The 16,968-nt window shown below is 32.7% G+C and overlaps 1 protein-coding gene across 2 annotated transcripts; it reads left to right on the top strand.

Annotated features, from left to right (window-relative positions):
* Window positions 1–7,731: 7,731 nt before the first annotated feature.
* Window positions 7,732–13,851, top strand: LOC105341131 (neuroglobin). 2 transcript variants are annotated; one of them, XM_011447481.4, is made up of 4 exons: window positions 7,732–7,990; window positions 10,269–10,410; window positions 11,720–11,939; window positions 13,348–13,851. In XM_011447481.4, exons 2-4 carry the CDS (start codon window positions 10,280–10,282, stop codon window positions 13,495–13,497), a joined length of 501 nt encoding a protein of 166 aa, XP_011445783.1. In that variant the 5' UTR covers window positions 7,732–7,990; window positions 10,269–10,279; the 3' UTR covers window positions 13,498–13,851. The 2 variants fall into 2 exon arrangements, with proteins under 2 accessions (XP_011445783.1, XP_011445784.1); XM_011447482.4 differs by lacking the exon at window positions 7,732–7,990 and having other exon boundaries at window positions 10,023–10,410.
* The last annotated feature ends 3,117 nt before the right edge of the window (window positions 13,852–16,968 follow it).

Below are 16,968 nucleotides of genomic sequence, written 5' to 3'. Positions count from 1 at the left end.
CTTTTGTTGTATTCAAATGTGCATAATCTGCGTCAAAACATGATAGACTCCAATTGAACCGTAGGGACTGACATGATAGTATCGCAGAGAATAAAAAAAAATAAAATAACGTGATTTAAAATACATTTTCAGTGTCTAAAATTTGCAAAAAACTAATGATGTTTAAATAAAATAAAATATTGCAAAATAAACGTTTCGTTAATTAAATATGAATTGATCATCAGCCACTGCTAGCTGCTATTTTTAGCTACTGGTGAATTCCAAGGTTTTCGGTATACCTCGGGAATTTTCATTGCGTTGAAAGAAAGAAGAAGATAATCACCGGATAGTGGATTTTGAAAACATTTCAGGCGGTAGAATTTGAAAACACAGTGAATTTTGCAGTGGAGCATAAAGAAGGATTTTGGTCATGGTATGAATTAAATACAACATTTAACTATGAATTAAATGAATAACTATATAATAGACAGCTTACACATATAAAGAAAAATACAAACATTTTTTTCAATATAGTTAACGTTACATAGTTTACAATGGGCTGTGTGTATTTTGCAATTTAAAAAATCACAGTCACTCGGTTCTTATTTTACTAAAAAAAAAACCTACAGCATACAATGCTTATAATTCTGTATAATACCAAGGAGGGTTTTTTTTTTAATCTGAGTGCCTGTCAATCTCACCGACAACTGACTCTGTGAAAAAAAAGTTTGCCACATATAGTTTAATGGTATTCATAAATAATTTAAATAAACTTTGGGCAAACTTTTTTTACAGAAATGTGTCTGGGGGGATAACACCAAGATCCAGAGCCCCCCCCCCCTTATTTGGCTGGGGTTGGGATGAAACTAACTAATTAATTAATATCAGGTACACATATGGGCTTCTTATTTACGCAAATGTATTGAGAAGGACCTCTTGAATTATTCAAAATGGGTAAAGTTCATCTTATAAAATATTTATCTTTTCTGTATGTTGTCTTTGTATTTTACGAAATGTTCATCATGTAAAATTTTTGTATGCAGTTTTTCATTAGAAAATCTGCCATCTCCAATACCCGACCACGAGTGAATTGACACACCACCGATGTTCAGGGACGCCATGCCTGTAGTTCCTGTTACAGATATACATTTTCCAGAGTTTTTAAACTTTTCACGTATTTTATCGATTAAATAGCTTTTCCCCATACCACTCTGTCCTAATATAAGATAATGTCCTTCTATGACAAATTCTAGGGCCGCGACTTGTTTGGCATCCATGTGTTTCCTTCGAGGTTAAAAATAATTCGTTCAGTTTTCCTTTGTAATTTTAGAAACAGACTCCTAGCCAATCAGAATCCGAATTACTATTCTTTGCGATACTATCATGTCAGTGCCTACGGTTCAATTGGAGTATATCATGTTTTGACGCAGATTAAGCACATTAAAATACAACAAAAGTAAGCATGCTATATATGGTTGCTTAGATAATTATTTGTAGAAAAAAAAGTTGTTCATAACAATTATTGTACCCGATGCTTTATCATGTACAATTGCCGGTGCATGCCACATGCCAATTTTTAAAGATAGTTTCTACTGAAACTAAGAGAATTTAATATACCAGTAATCAAAAGATATGTCATCGAGACAACCATAATTGATGCAGCTACTATAATAATCTCATAAATGTCCCCTGCAAAATTATGACAAATACATGATAACTTAACAGTCAAACTTAACCAGTTCAAATTGACAGTCTTTAAATCATCCATATGGTGACCATTGTCTATGGCGGCGCAGCATAGTTGAAAAGCCTACAGAACAATTGGAAATTTGATTCCTGTCTAAGCCAGGTGTTTAACATTTAGTTCCTGTTTTCAACTTTCTGTATTACGTGTTTCTATAATAAACCCCTTACAACCTTCTCGGCATCAGATGCATAAGAAGGCAGGTGAAGAAATCTTTTTCTTTGACCCAATTCACCAGCCTCTTCAAATTGTTTTGTAAACTCTACAAGTGACGGATACTCTTTAAAATGTTTTTAATTGCTGTCTTGTACATGATGCCTTGGTGTCCCTGTTTAACATTTCAATGTACTCATAAAGTGCAATATTATTAATTTTGTAACCTTTGATGTAACAATTCTATTTGCAATAAAGCGCTTATCGTGGTCAGGGGTAAGAAGTCCTGAAGATAATGCAGTCGTATGAATGAAACAGGTAGTGTACTTGATTTTGTTTGTCTTATGATAAATTGGAAGCTCATACTTGGCAGAACTTATGCATCGTCCTGCGTCCCCTATATATATACCACTGTCAAAGGAGCATAGTGATAGAATTAAAACATAATCTTGCAATTCATCACTGTTGGGTTCTTTCTTTTTCTTTGGGTTTCTTATAGAAACGCCATGCATTCGATTCGAGATTTTAGTGCTTTTAAAGAACTTAGTCTTTTATACTTCACAATGATGACACTTAAAATGGCCATTTTCTATTGACGAGGTCCGATAAATTTCCTCATGCTGAGGGTTTTCAAAAACATTTGTGATTTCTTCAACAATGTCCTCAGCATCTTACAAGAAATACTTCCTCATTAAGTAATTGAATGCTATCATTGAGTGTCATTTGTGAAAAGTCATGAAGTGGTACGTCATTTATGTCCTCTGACCCATTGTTATCCATAAAAAGTTTTACACAGATAGCATCAAGAAATGTGGAATAAAGCATCTTGTATGCTTTATATGCATTTTGTTTACAAGTTTTTACAGTCAGTTCATGCGTATCTTTTATTATTATGCCCCCCCCCCCCCTTCGAAGAAGAAGGGAGGGCTTGTTGCTTTGCTCCTGTCTGTCGGTCGGTCCACCAACAGTTTCCGTTCATTTTCTTTGCAGACGATGAACATATCGAAATGAAATTTGGTATACATGTTTATTAAGATAATATCTAGGTCGAGTTGATATTGGGTTCGATCGAGCAGTTTTCTACAGAGTTATGCCCCTTGGACGTAGAGAAATTCTAGTTATTTGCAGTTTCCGCTCATTTTCTTCGCAGAGATTGAACATATTGAAATGAAATTTGGTATACAGGTTTATTATGATAATATCAAGGTCAAGGTCTATAGTGTGTACGATCGAGCAATTTTTGACAGAGTTATGGCTCTTGGACGTATAAAAATTCCAATTATTTGCAGTTTCCGCTCATTTCCTTCGCAGACGGTGCACATATTGATATGAAATTAATTATAAAATTTAGTATTTTATATAAATAATATCTAGATCAAGTTTGATTTTGGTATGATAGAGCAATTTTCGACTGAGTTATGCCCCTAGGACTTAGAAAATTTTTAAATATTTGCAGTTTACGTTCATTTTCTTCGTGGATGATTCCAAAGGAGGGGGGCATAAGTGTTTTACAAACATCTCTTGTTTTATATATGCTATGGTATGCGCATTTAATAATATGCTATTAGATTCAATGCAATGTTATGAGATTTTTATGCTCTGCCATGAGGAATTGAAATTAAGGGATTAATTATACATTGTATGATATATTATTTATGCTATGCTATGAGATTTGAACAAAAAAACCTCCATACACAGGAGAGTTCCAAACATTTCGAAGTAAGATATAAAGAGGCCGAATTTTACCACTAATCTGCAATGTGAATATTTATTCTTTTAAATGAAAGAATTTAAAACAGATTAAAATCCTAATGGATGCAATGGTATGCAATAACGAATGAGAATCTATTGGATCTATGGTATGCTATTCCAATACTATGGTCTGAGATTCCAATGTTATGCCATAAGATTTCAATGCGAGGCTATACTATGGTATATGTTGTAAAAGATATGCTTGAAATGACTATATTCCATGCAGGGTATCCCTTTTGTACGGATATATAACTCTTCCTAAAGTTTTCAAGAAAGGAATCATTTTGTTATGCAGTTTAATTTTACAAATATCGGAGATGCTTATATTACAAGGAATTTGCTTTTTGATAATTTTTGTGTTCAAAATACCAGCTTTTTTGCAAAATATTACAAATAAAGAACTCTTCTCACAAAAGAAATACCTGTTAGCTGTCACATTTACAGCTATTCTCTTGTTTAGGAAGTCATCTCTTATCAGAGAATCAATGAATCTTAACAAAACATTTAAATCGCCAGATTGTGACGTAATGTCATAAAAAGTAAAAAGCACCGATGTAATAAACTACCTTTAGGGTCCAATTTTTAAAATGAATCGCTTTTCACTCAAAAACGAAAGCTGTCCATGCTAAACTCGAGACCTACGGGTTAACAGATCGAAGTTTTAACAACGTGCACTGCGCTACAGTTATAGACACTCAACATTGGTGGCATAAACAGTTTTACAATGAGTGAAATTGCCATGTTGTGACGTATTGTCATAAACAAGTAAAAGTCACGGGTTGTCAAGGACTCTTAAAATGCTGCTCGTATTTGTGTTTATACTTATTTTTGGGCAATTTAAAAACTGGTTGATTTTGATTTAGATATTTTCTCATGTAACCAAATTTTATGCTCCAGAAATGTCAACGGATTGAAGTTACCGTTAATAGGTAAATGGAGCATAAACTTTTTAACCGGGTTTTCCAACGGAAAAATCCGGTTATTAAAATGGTGAAAATGGCGGGTGGGCGGGCGGGCGGGCGGGCGGGCGGCTGCCAAAAGGGTACCCTCATTGTACGGATAACTCCTCCTACAGTTCTAATGATAGGAAGTTGTTCTTTTGCAGATCAATTGTACATATATCAGAGGTGTGCATATTGCAAGGATTTTGATTTCTGTTAATTTATCGAAAAAATACCAGGTTTTGAACTTAGTCATTTTTTGGCAAAATATTGCATATAGGGTACCCTCATTGTACGGATAACTCCTCCTACAGTTCTCAAGATAGGAAGTTGTTCTTTTGCAGATCAATTGTACATATATCAGAGGTGTGCATATTGCTAGGATTTTGATTTCTGATAATTTATGAAAAAAATACCAGCTTTTGAACTTAGTCATTTTTTGGCAAAATATTGCATATAGGGTACCCTCATTGTACGGATAACTCCTCCTACAGTTTTTAAGATAGGAAGTTGTTCTTTTGCAGATCAATTGTACATATATCAGAGGTGTGCATATTGCTAGGATTTTGATTTCTGATGATTTCTGAAAAAAATACCAGCTTTTGAACTTAGTCATTTTTTGGCAAAATATTGCATATAGGGTACCCTCATTGTACGGATAACTCCTCCTACAGTTTTTAAGATAGAAAGTTGTTCTTTTGCAGATCAATTGCACATATATCAGAGGTGTGCATATTGCTAGGATTTTGATTTCTGATGATTTATGAAAAAAATACCAGCTTTTGAACTTAGTCATTTTTTGGCAAAATATTGCATATAGGGTACCCTCATTGTACGGATAACTCCTCCTACAGTTTTTAAGATAGGAAGTTGTTCTTTTGCAGATCAATTGCACATATATCAGAGGTGTGCATATTGCTAGGATTTTGATTTCTGATGATTTATCGAAAAAATACCAGGTTTTGAACTTAGTCATTTTTTGGCAAAATATTGCATATAGGGTACCCTCATTGTACGGATAACTCCTCCTACAGTTCTCAAGATAGGAAGTTGTTCTTTTGCAGATCAATTGTACATATATCAGAGGTGTGCATATTGCTAGGATTTTGATTTCTGATAATTTATGAAAAAAATACCAGCTTTTGAACTTAGTCATTTTTTGGCAAAATATTGCATATAGGGTACCCTCATTGTACGGATAACTCCTCCTACAGTTTTTAAGATAGGAAGTTGTTCTTTTGCAGATCAATTGTACATATATCAGAGGTGTGCATATTGCTAGGATTTTGATTTCTGATGATTTCTGAAAAAAATACCAGCTTTTGAACTTAGTCATTTTTTGGCAAAATATTGCATATAGGGTACTCCATTTCACTGGATACGTGTTGATAGGATTATGGATACAGTTCACATAAAAGAAAACCCGGTTTGCTGTCACATTGACAGCTTTTCTCTTGTTATTTCATGGTAAAAGCCGGTTTCGTACACACATATATATCTATACTTATAAATCATGACATATTGCCAATAAACACAAACATGCCTGCACTAGAGTAACTGCTTATACTTTTGATATTGTGGTGTCCATAAGCTATAATTGAATTTTACCTTATACAAATGTTAGTAGTTATTTTTGTAAATTAATTAAAAACATATTTTCATTTTCGATAAACTAGCACAAAAAAGTATAAATGAGAGTAAGGGGGTGGACACACTTTTGCGGATCCAAGTCAGTGTATATTCAAAATATCAAAATAAATATGCATAGTACGCTAACGCATTTTTAATTTCTTTAAGAGCTGTCAACCTTATACATTAATTTGTAAATAATGGAACAGTCTATATGAATAAATAATGTGTACATGTATGCATAAAACGGGGAATAAAGTAGAGTTGAGAGGGTGGGGATGTAGTAGACCAAGTTGTTTTTATTTAAAACAGCTTCTTCTTTTTTTTACCTGAAATTCAGTTTTGGGACAGTGGTAAAATAAAACAGTGAAAATTGACTTAAAGAACAAAATTATGAGATATGGCACACTCACGTGTTTGAAATAAAATAAAAAAGTTCGTTTTTTCATTTAGCTGCGATGGTCCTCTTAATATTCAGCCATGCAGTTGTGTTTTAATTTCAGTTTAAACGAATTATATTAATGTGTAAAGTGCTGTACCCCCCTTTTCTTCATACAAAGGCGTGCAATATACAGCGCACAAAAATTAACGTTCGTTTTGAACGGATTAATTTTATCTCCTCTGAATATTTTGTAGAGAAGACGTACAACAAACAAATCATCATTCTTTAGAATATTTATTACTTGTGTCGTCTCTTTACTTGAGCCTGAAAGTTTGATAAACACGGTAGCTGATTTGTGAATTGAGTTGAATGCACGTGCAGATCACCCTTGTTACATGTAGGAAAAAAACCCGCTTAAATTTATTTTATGAGCCTGGAGTGCACATGCATATAACGAAATATACAGAGGCAAGTGAGTTGATTACGACTATAATATAAAAGTATCATATGTAGATCTGCTACTTATGAAAAGCTACCCAAATCTCAATTATGTTAATGAATAACAAATAATTATGTTTTAAGTTATATGCCATACAAAGAAGCATTCTGAGAGTATTGCATATTAAGCAGTACCTTTCCCCTACCGTCACACCCAATCTGAAACAATTTTCGTTTTGTGCTATAAATATGTAGGAGGAAAACTCGGCCAAGGATTTAGTCAAAAGGACAACCCGATTAAAAATAAGTGGTTTCAGATTAATAATTTATTGTGTTTTGGTTCATTTATAAACACTTATTACTGACCAAGTTACCTGTATTATACATTTATATATTCGTTGGGTTTTTTCCTTATAATTCGAAATAAAAATTTGAATTTATGTTTATCAAGGTCAAGTTGTATTATCAGATGTTTTAGAAGTAGGTCATTATTTTCTCATGTACTAGTTGTATATTTTTATTATCTCTCGACAACCCAAACACGAAAACCATTGTAAAGTCGTGTTATTACTAACGTACTACCAATAAAATGTTTGCGGAGAAAATCGATTTTAAATTCGCGCGTCTAAGTTCCATACACGGCTTTCTTATTTAAAAATTTACAATTTGGATTGAAACCGGGGATAAGTACACTTAGCAGTGGCTTGTGTATTGGGTTGGAAGGATGGCAAGCAATAAAAATCTTCACCAGATCATGGACCGGCGAGGGAATTAAGAGGGGTACACTTCGTTATTGAAATAACGGACCAAAGCTAAGAGTAATTAAATTTAGATTTAAGCCTTATAGGCAATGATATCACGAAAATTTGACGCAAGACCAGTTACATGTAGATGCTTTAAGGAAGAAAAGATACGACTTCTACGAAACTTCAGGTTTTTTCCGTTGAATACAGGAACTGGGCAAGTCTTAAGGTGAATTGTTTGTTGCATTTTGTTTATCTTGACAATTAATTGAAGATTCTTTAACTTCAGAATTCAAATAGTTGCAAGATTTTTACAATCTGTGTTTTTAAACTACTTCTAATATTGAAACTGAATGTTTAATGGGCGTCGTACAAGTATCCACATATTTTAATTACATTTAGGACAATTTATGTTGTGTTAAGTCACATGTTGTTTTATTGACATGAATATTTAGTAATTATTTATTTATCCGTGGACCCTAACCTTTGTGAATTTCAATATTACTTTTCAATTCATAAATTATATTCAATTAAATTCAGGTATCACATGTACCGATATCGTCTACTATGTATAGTTGAAATGTAGGCAGGAGGATAGGTAAACAGTTCAAAACCCCACGTGTTTAAAGAGTCGAGTGTAAGATGAATATAACAGGTAATCTGATTATTAATTTAACTTTAAAACTTGCCACATGCGTCGCTTTCAATTTATTTAGTACATGTAAATTTAATTGTATTTAACAAATAAAAGTTGAGCATGCGTCTCTTTTCGCAGGTGTTTGTGACTTTTATAGCCAATATTCGTTACAAAGGATGATTGATCTTTGAACATCATTTTTTTTTACATGCAAAACGCTATTTTATACAAAGTATCAATATTAAAAGGTTAAAAAATGTGGGTGCTATAATCTGTCCTAGGAACATTTTGATAGATAGTGATTGAGCACAATATTTCCCGGGCGTCTTTTATTTACATTTTTTTAAACGAGCTTTAAATCCCGAATATTTAAATTTTTCAGAGGAAATCAAGTTTGAATGAACACCCTGAACATTTCATTTGAGAATTAATAACTTGATAAACGGGGATGTCGTACAGTGTAGTAACCAATGCATCGGACAGGAAAAATAGATCTTATTCAAATATTTAAATTGGTAAACTAATGATATGTTCTTTTTTAAGACGTGATTATCCACGTAGAGATTGTTTTAATTTAGTTTCTAACAGAATGATCTATAAGCAAAAATCAGTAACAGACTTCATTTTATTTTAAGCCAGATATTCATTATATATTACATGTAATAGAAGTTCAAACTAAACCTAAATATTAAGCCTCGATGAGTAAATGAATACTAGTACGCAATAAGATTTAATAGCAATATATTTACATCCACCAAGTACGATTCCCTCAATTTTTTACGGTACCTGCATGAAATATGCTTATAGTCATGATGATGTCAGATTCTAATTCCTATTTATACTAGGCGACTTGGCAATATTTTTTATCTAACGTACTGATGCATAATTTTAACAATAACAACTTAATCTCTTCTACTTACTCTTTACGATCGATTCATAACTTTGTGAAAAGTAAGATAAAAATATAAACGATAAAATGCACTCTTGGATGATTCATGCGGGTTATGAAGGTCGAGGTCATTGTGGAAAAAATATAACCCGCGGTATCTTCTTCAATTAATGTTTCTACCTTCATATTCCGGATGGTTCACCGGAGAGCGTGACTCCATAAATACTTGTATTCTAATGTCCATGTTCCACCGCGTTTCTGAGATTCACGTTTTCTCCGAAAATCAAACTATGAAAATAATAAAAAAAAAAAACCTGTTAATTTATTGCCATGCTAAAATGAAAATGAAATGACAAAATAAATAAGTTTATTCATGGATTATTACACGGTACACTACTGTGACATTATTACTCGTAGCTCTATACATGTATACAGGTGTTTTCCCATTTTTATTTATTTATTTTTTACATTTGAGACTCTTTAAGCATTATCTATCATTAGAGATGTATTACATAAAAGTTATGATCAATTTCACCAAGAACAATCATTTCTTTTTCTATTTTGCATATCATTATTTACCACTATTTTTTTCACCTGACAAAAAGCCAATCCTTCTGTCAAAAACGATACATGCTTAGAATTTTCACCAACCCTCTTACGAAACAGAGCTGTACAAAATTCATTTCAGAGCAGAATTGCAAATTGACATTTTTCCAATATTCTCATTCCTCGGGGCATTGCACTTATTTCTCGATCAGTTTATCTTAAACATACCGAGTGCGTGTTTGTTCCAACAACAGTGTTGTTGTTTACAGACAAATAATGCATTAGTTTGGAATAAAATATCGTAAAAATTCAGCCCAAATAGTAAAACACGAAGTATATATACCAGGAACATTTGTACGAATTACGCACTCGTTCTGAAAATAAAATCAAAGATGGGTGAATTAGTACAATTAAACGGACTCTTATTCTTGACAGCTGAGAAAACTATGGGCTGTACGTCAAATAAAATGGCGCTGACGACGATTTCAGAGGACGAGAAGCGACTGGTCAAAGATTCGTGGAATTTATTTGTTTCTAGAGGAGATTTCTCAGACACTGGATCACATATGTACAAAGTGTAAGTACAGAGCTCTAGATTTTGTTTTAAAACCCCATTGATAATGAAAAAACCTATAATCCGTTTTATTAAAAAAAAAAGTTCGGCATTTGTCTATCGGCATTCCCATGTCAACACGTATAACTGTAAAATATTCAACATTCTTTGCACATGGTTACAAAACCTGAAAGACTTTTATTAAAGTAATGTTCTTGTCTTCATGGAATATTTTGTAAAAGAATGATTTATTAAAGTGCGTAATACATGAGTAGCTTCATGTGTGTCTCGACTGACAGTTATAATTTAAGGGCATTTACTTTGTTGCTCTCAAAATTCTACCACTACAAAAAATTACGCGTAAGCTTACTGCGTACCAATTACAAAGCTTAGGTAGCAAAGAACTATGCAGTAAATAAAAATGTTGAAGTCATCTAACATCAGGCACACATTTTGAAGGACGTCGATCGGTGTTTGCAAATGTATTGGAATGTTTGAACAACCTCTTATCCTTCACATATTCACCCTTTACTTTCTCGTGCATCAGATAGTGTTAACGAAGAGTTAATCACAGAGTGACAGTTGTTATTTATTTACAAACGCAATCTTTGCTGATAAAAATGTATTTACATTTGACACTGAAAATTTAAACGCCGCGAGGTAGTTCTCGTTTAACGTTGCTGTCTTGAGGAGACCAAATATTATTAGCTATGCAAATTTTATACAATTGATATATAGGAAAGGTCGATGAAATTTGATTTACGTCAAAAGTACAATGTTTTGGGGGTTTTTCCCCTTTCTTATATAACAGCGAAACAGGATATCTCCACTGCAATATTGCTTCGGTTTCTGATAGATACGTGTTGATAAGTAAAATAGGAACTCTTGTATTTTACTTTCCATTTATTCAGCACTTTATGCCATGTGTTTTTTATATAGATATGTATCTTGAGAAAAATTTGTTCGAATAAATCGTTTCCCTTTATTGGATAAATTAATATGGATAAATAATTATTTCTAATGTTTTGTCACAAATTAACAGTTTCTTCTCGAAATTCTAAGATAATCATTATGATATGTTGATATGTATTTCTGTCTCATTTAAGCTGGCAAATGCATTCGCACTTTTGAATTTTTTTCCCCGTGGGGAATGCATTTGCAAGATCGGTGTTTATCTCTTCATTATTAAAGTCAACATTTCTGTCAGATGACGAGTTTCTATGAATTTGTTGATTAGCTGCCTTAAATGTTGCATATATTTGTCGCCATGCAGCAAGCGCTCGTAGATATATGAATCACATTTTGATTATTCAATTGTGTTTCTTTTTTTCAGGCTTCTTCAGGACAATCCACACCTAAAAACATTATTTTCTTTTATGAAAGTAAATGGGGCACCTTTTGACAGCCCAATGTTTAAAAGCCACGTCAGAAATGTTTTTACCGTGATCGGGGATGCTGTTAACCATATTGATGACTTAGATAGCCTCAGTCCTATCCTTAAAGACCTGGGAGTGAAACATCAAGGATATGGGGCTAAAAAGGAATATCTAGAGGTAACGACCTTAAAAAGTGTATAAAAATTAACAGTTGTCTCTACTATTTTTTTTTTATTTGCGTAAACATCGTAAAAACTTTTCAGTGAAACGTCATATTTAAAATGAAAATATGACCTCTTGATTTGATGTTAACGTACATAGTGGACTCATTGATTCATTTATCAAAGAATACATCGAAGCATTTCCTCCGTTTACATGTACGTTCACAATATTATCATTGCAATATATTATTTCAAAAAGTGTAAATCAAAACAAAATAATACATTCTTGATACTATGGCATGTTTGTAGCCAGTGTGAATAAATAACCAACTTGAAGATAACTCTGTGTAGATGAAAAATTGAAGGTCAACATAACAAATTGATTCTTTCTAATCACGAACGCCAAATAGTCTTCTTTAGAAATGTTTTTCTAATGAATATTTCAACAAATTTTCAATCAAGAACGAACTTCAAGGATAATTTTGCTTTTTTTTTCAGCGGATGAATAAACATGTATAGTACACTTTTGAATATGATCAAACATTGCGTATGTTTCTATGATGGGATACGCCATATCTGTATACTGTTATGTCATTTTTAAGCTGCATATGTAAACAGTTATTCGGATTCCACTTCATAATACGCAATAAAAACTTGGAAACTACTTGTTTAGTAGATATGCGGGTTATAAAGTGGAAGAATCACATAAATCTCTCTTAAATCACAAGATGGAATAATTGTTAACAGAAAGGTATAGAAAGATGACTTAAAGGGAGAACACTACCACTCAATCATTTCAGTAATATTCAGTCACTGTTCAATTGACTTAATTAATGATTCGGCTTCATCCTGGGAAAAAAATTACAAGTTCACGTACTGTATATTTTGGCTAGTGCTATATAATAAAATATTGAATAGAACATTGATTTCATGAACAGTAACGACCAATTAAGGAAGATCGTTGCGAGCTTTGTGAAACAGCGTGAGGGCATCTCTTTGTTACATTGTCTTTTATTTGTCATGTACATGTACAACATCAGAAAGTAATCAAGGACCTTATTATACAATTCTACTTAAATGGTAATTTTACATTGTGTTCAGGTTAATCCATGCCTCGAATGAAATCAAATACATGTAGTATTATATCATAAAATAGGCAGTCATTTTTTAACCTTAGCCAAACAAAACTTGAGAGATATAATTATCTTGAGTAAAAAAAAGCTGTTCATGTGGTCAACACAGATTACAGTTGCTTTTAACGAACATTGATTTAACAAAACGTGGATAATTAACACATTTTCCGCATTTAGAACCACATCTGCTGATCACTTTCTTTCCGTTCATTCGCAGATAATATCGATGTTGTTTAACACGTTTTTAATGAAGGATCACACCTATTGTAATGACATTTTTTTCCTTTTCAGCCTGTTGGAAATGCACTGTTATGTACAATTGAAAAGCATCTAGAGGACGATTTCACTCAAGAGGTTCACAGTGCATGGAGAACATTTTTCGCTGTGATGAGCTACAGTTTTGCACAAGGACTTGATGAAGACAACGGAAAAGATGGCTGATGTGATAATTCATGTTTCGGATTTTAAAACTGAAATCAAGTCTATTTTCTTTTTTTTTTACAGATTTAAACTACATATAATTTTCCATAAACTTTTATAAAATCCAATGTTTTGGCAAATACATTTATTTGATGTACGAACTAGAAAAGGTTCACATTGGGGACCGGGTTAAAAGTGTTTATTAACACATTCAGATCTGCTTTACTTATTGTCTTATAGATATAGTTATCAATTGTAACATAACTGTCCCTTCAAAGTTGTATATATGAAGTACTTTTTATTGATTTTAATCGGTATATGGCTCATTACTATTGATTTTGTAAAGATGTTACAATGAGTAAATCATTATTGTTAGATGTTTTCCAAATTTTTATGCCCCCCTTCGAAAAAGGGAGGGCATATTGCTTTGCTACTGTCTGTCGGTCGGTCGGTCCACCAACAGTTTCCGTTCATTTTCTTCGTAGACGATGAACATATTGAAATGCAATTTGGTATACAGATTTATCATGATAATATCTAGGTCAAGATCGATATTGGGTTCGATCGAGCACTTTTTGACAGAGTTATGGCCCTTGGACGTAGAAAAATTCCAGTTATTTGTAGTTTCCGCTCATTTTCTACGCAGAGGATGAACATATTGGAATGAAATTTGGTATTCAGGTTTAGCATGATAATATCTAGGTCAAGTTCGAAATTGGGTACGATCGAGCAATTTTCGACAGAGTTATGGCCCTTGGACGTAGAAAAATTCTAGTAATATTTGCAGTTTCCGCTCATTTTCTTCGCAGAGGATGAACATACTGGAATCAAATTTGGTATTCAGGTTTATCATGATAATATCTAGGTCAAGTTCGATATTGGGTACGATCGAGCAATTTTCGACAGAGTTATGGCCCTTGGACGTAGAAAAATTCTAGTTAATATTTGCAGCTTCCGCTCATTTTCTTTGCAGAGGATGAACATATTGAAATGAAATTTGGTATACAGGTTTATCATGATAATATCTAAGTCAAGTTTGATATCGGGTACGATTGAGCAATTTTCGACAGAGTTATGGCCCTTGGACGTAGAAAAATTCCAGTTATTTGCCGTTTCCGTTCATTTTCTTCGCAGAGTATGAACATATTGGAATGAAATTTGGTATACTGGTTTATTATGATAATATCTAGGTCAAGTTCGATATTGGGTATGATAGAGCAATTTTCGACAGAGTTATACCCCTTGGACTTAAAAAATTCCATTTATTTGCAGTGTCCGTTTATTTTCTTGTGGATGTTTCCAAGGGAGGGGGGCATAAGTGTTTTACAAACATCTCTTGTTATTATCAACTTCATTCCGGACTTCAAATATAACATTTTACCATTAAAAATCGAAATTCTCACATCATGCATTTTCTACGAATAACAAATGAGATAAAATGCATATCACTAAGAGTGTATACTATTTCAAGTCTGACACCGTGTTTTAACGAAGTTTGTGTTATTGCTTTTGACCCATGCGAATCAAAACTAACAAAAATACAATGTGCAAGGAAAGTGTTGTGAACTTTTCATGTTATAACCAAACACAAATTAAATCCCTAGCCTGTCGTTTGAACTCTGCAAGATATCTCCTTTTTTGGAAAATAAACTTCATTCTACATTTACTCAAACTTTATTGAAATCCCTTATTTTAAAGAGGTTAGTAAATCTGGTTTAGTGGAAAAGAATCAAAAATTCCAAAACAAATGCAGAAAAAAGAAATGTGTAAAAAAAAAAAAAAAGCTGATAGAGTTTTCATTTTTTGAGGATTCTGCCTTTAAAGGTAATTATAAGCATTCACAAATTGTAACTCGAAATACGGAGGGAAGAGGTGGTTATAAAACTTTTATGAGGGCATGTTGCTTTAGCTTTCACTTCCATAAAAATGATGGAAACAAAAAATATAGAATTTTTCTCAAGTTCATGAAAAACGCGGTTTTTATCCCTATTTTGTTTGATGAACCAATGACATTAACAAACAGTCAACCATCTAAAAAATCCATAAAACGAAATACAAATTCAAAGCAGAGCAACACTGACCTAAAAAAAAAAGAAGAGGTAGGATCAGGTGCCTAGGAGGAGTGAGCATCCTCTGCTGACCGGTCACACCCGCCGTGTGCTCCTATTTTGTTTGATTTAAATCACTTTTATGATTAATTTCAAAAATTTTAAAACCCTTTCATTATATCTAGAATTAAAATTCACTTGCGTAACCGCTGTGTAGATAGCTTGTTAGCAACAAGAAAAAAGGGTGAGGTGGCTTGACATGATTAACCAAGGTACATATATTCACTCTCATGACGAGGTGAGAAAAGGGGATATCTTTTGTAGCCATAAAAGTTTGCTGGATCATCTAGTTCAAAATTTCTTTGTTACATAGTAACGATATTATCCTGTAAGTTAAGTAAAAGTATATCGGTCGTTTAACCTGGATCTGTGTGTTGTTTTACATACACTGGCAGCCAATATTGTGAAAGAAGTTGTTGAGAAGGGAGAGCATGCATAAAGTTAGTGATCTTTAACGCTCTCTTAAATCTCTTAAATGAAGGCACTATTCAGCAGCAAACTTAAAAGGCAAAAAAGACGAATTTCAAATTAAAGTTGTTTAAAGTCAGAATTGAAATAATATTAAAACCCATTAGTTGCTTTTGCCCTGATTATTGATTACAAATAATGTATATGTACTTAAAACAGACATAATTGGGTAAACCCTAAATTCAACGCATATATCATAAGATTGAATTGCTGGCGAGTTGGTTCTTGTACGTGTTGGGAGATGATAAATGGTAATTTCTTACGATTACAGACGGAGAAAACTCCAGAAATTTTTTTTTCAAAATTAAAGCCTGATGAGGCATGAAATATCACCGTAAAGACGTATAGCACAGTTAAGTATTATATCTTACATATACATCTTATTAGTCATTTAAAAATATTATGCAATGAAATATTAAACTGTAATTATGATACTATAATGTAATTATGATTATTCAAATTTCGATAAATAATACCTATACAAATAAAGTTCAGAAATTACATTGCCGATGCGTGCCTTGGTTGAATGAAATAGACATGATTTGAGAGACAAAAAAATTATGTTGACTATAAATCAATAACAGACGTGATATGCATGATTAATTAAGAAAAAAATCATACAAGTTCAGTTAAAATTATAATATTATTAAAACAAAGTCACTTTTTACCAGTAAAAAGTACAAAACACAGGGTCCTCATGCTATATTTCCCCTTATATTATATTAACCCGTGCACTATATTACATGTAACATTGTATCTGGATGCTTACAATATTTCTATTTCTTATGGAAGGAAAATGTTTGCTTCTATACGTCGTCGTAAATTTTTCACGCCTTCTTGGACACTTTCTTATGTAGTTCAGGGGAAATGTTTTCAAACATTCTAAATAATCCATACAGCGATGTTGTATTTCTTT

Source organism: Magallana gigas, chromosome 6, assembly GCF_963853765.1.
Source record: "Magallana gigas chromosome 6, xbMagGiga1.1, whole genome shotgun sequence".
In the NCBI taxonomy this organism is placed as follows: domain Eukaryota; kingdom Metazoa; phylum Mollusca; class Bivalvia; order Ostreida; family Ostreidae; genus Magallana; species Magallana gigas.
The sequence above is the reverse complement of the archived record's forward strand: the minus strand, read 5'-3'. Positions and strand labels throughout refer to the sequence as shown.

Excerpts from the sequence above, each read along its gene's own strand:
- LOC105341131 (XM_011447482.4), top strand. The coding sequence starts at position 10,226 with ATGGGTGAATTAGTACAATTAAACGGACTCTTATTCTTGACAGCTGAG. Across the intron at positions 10,411-11,719 it reads GGATCACATATGTACAAAGT|GCTTCTTCAGGACAATCCAC; the intron begins GTAAGTACAGAG and ends TCTTTTTTTCAG. Across the intron at positions 11,940-13,347 it reads CTAAAAAGGAATATCTAGAG|CCTGTTGGAAATGCACTGTT; the intron begins GTAACGACCTTA and ends TTTCCTTTTCAG.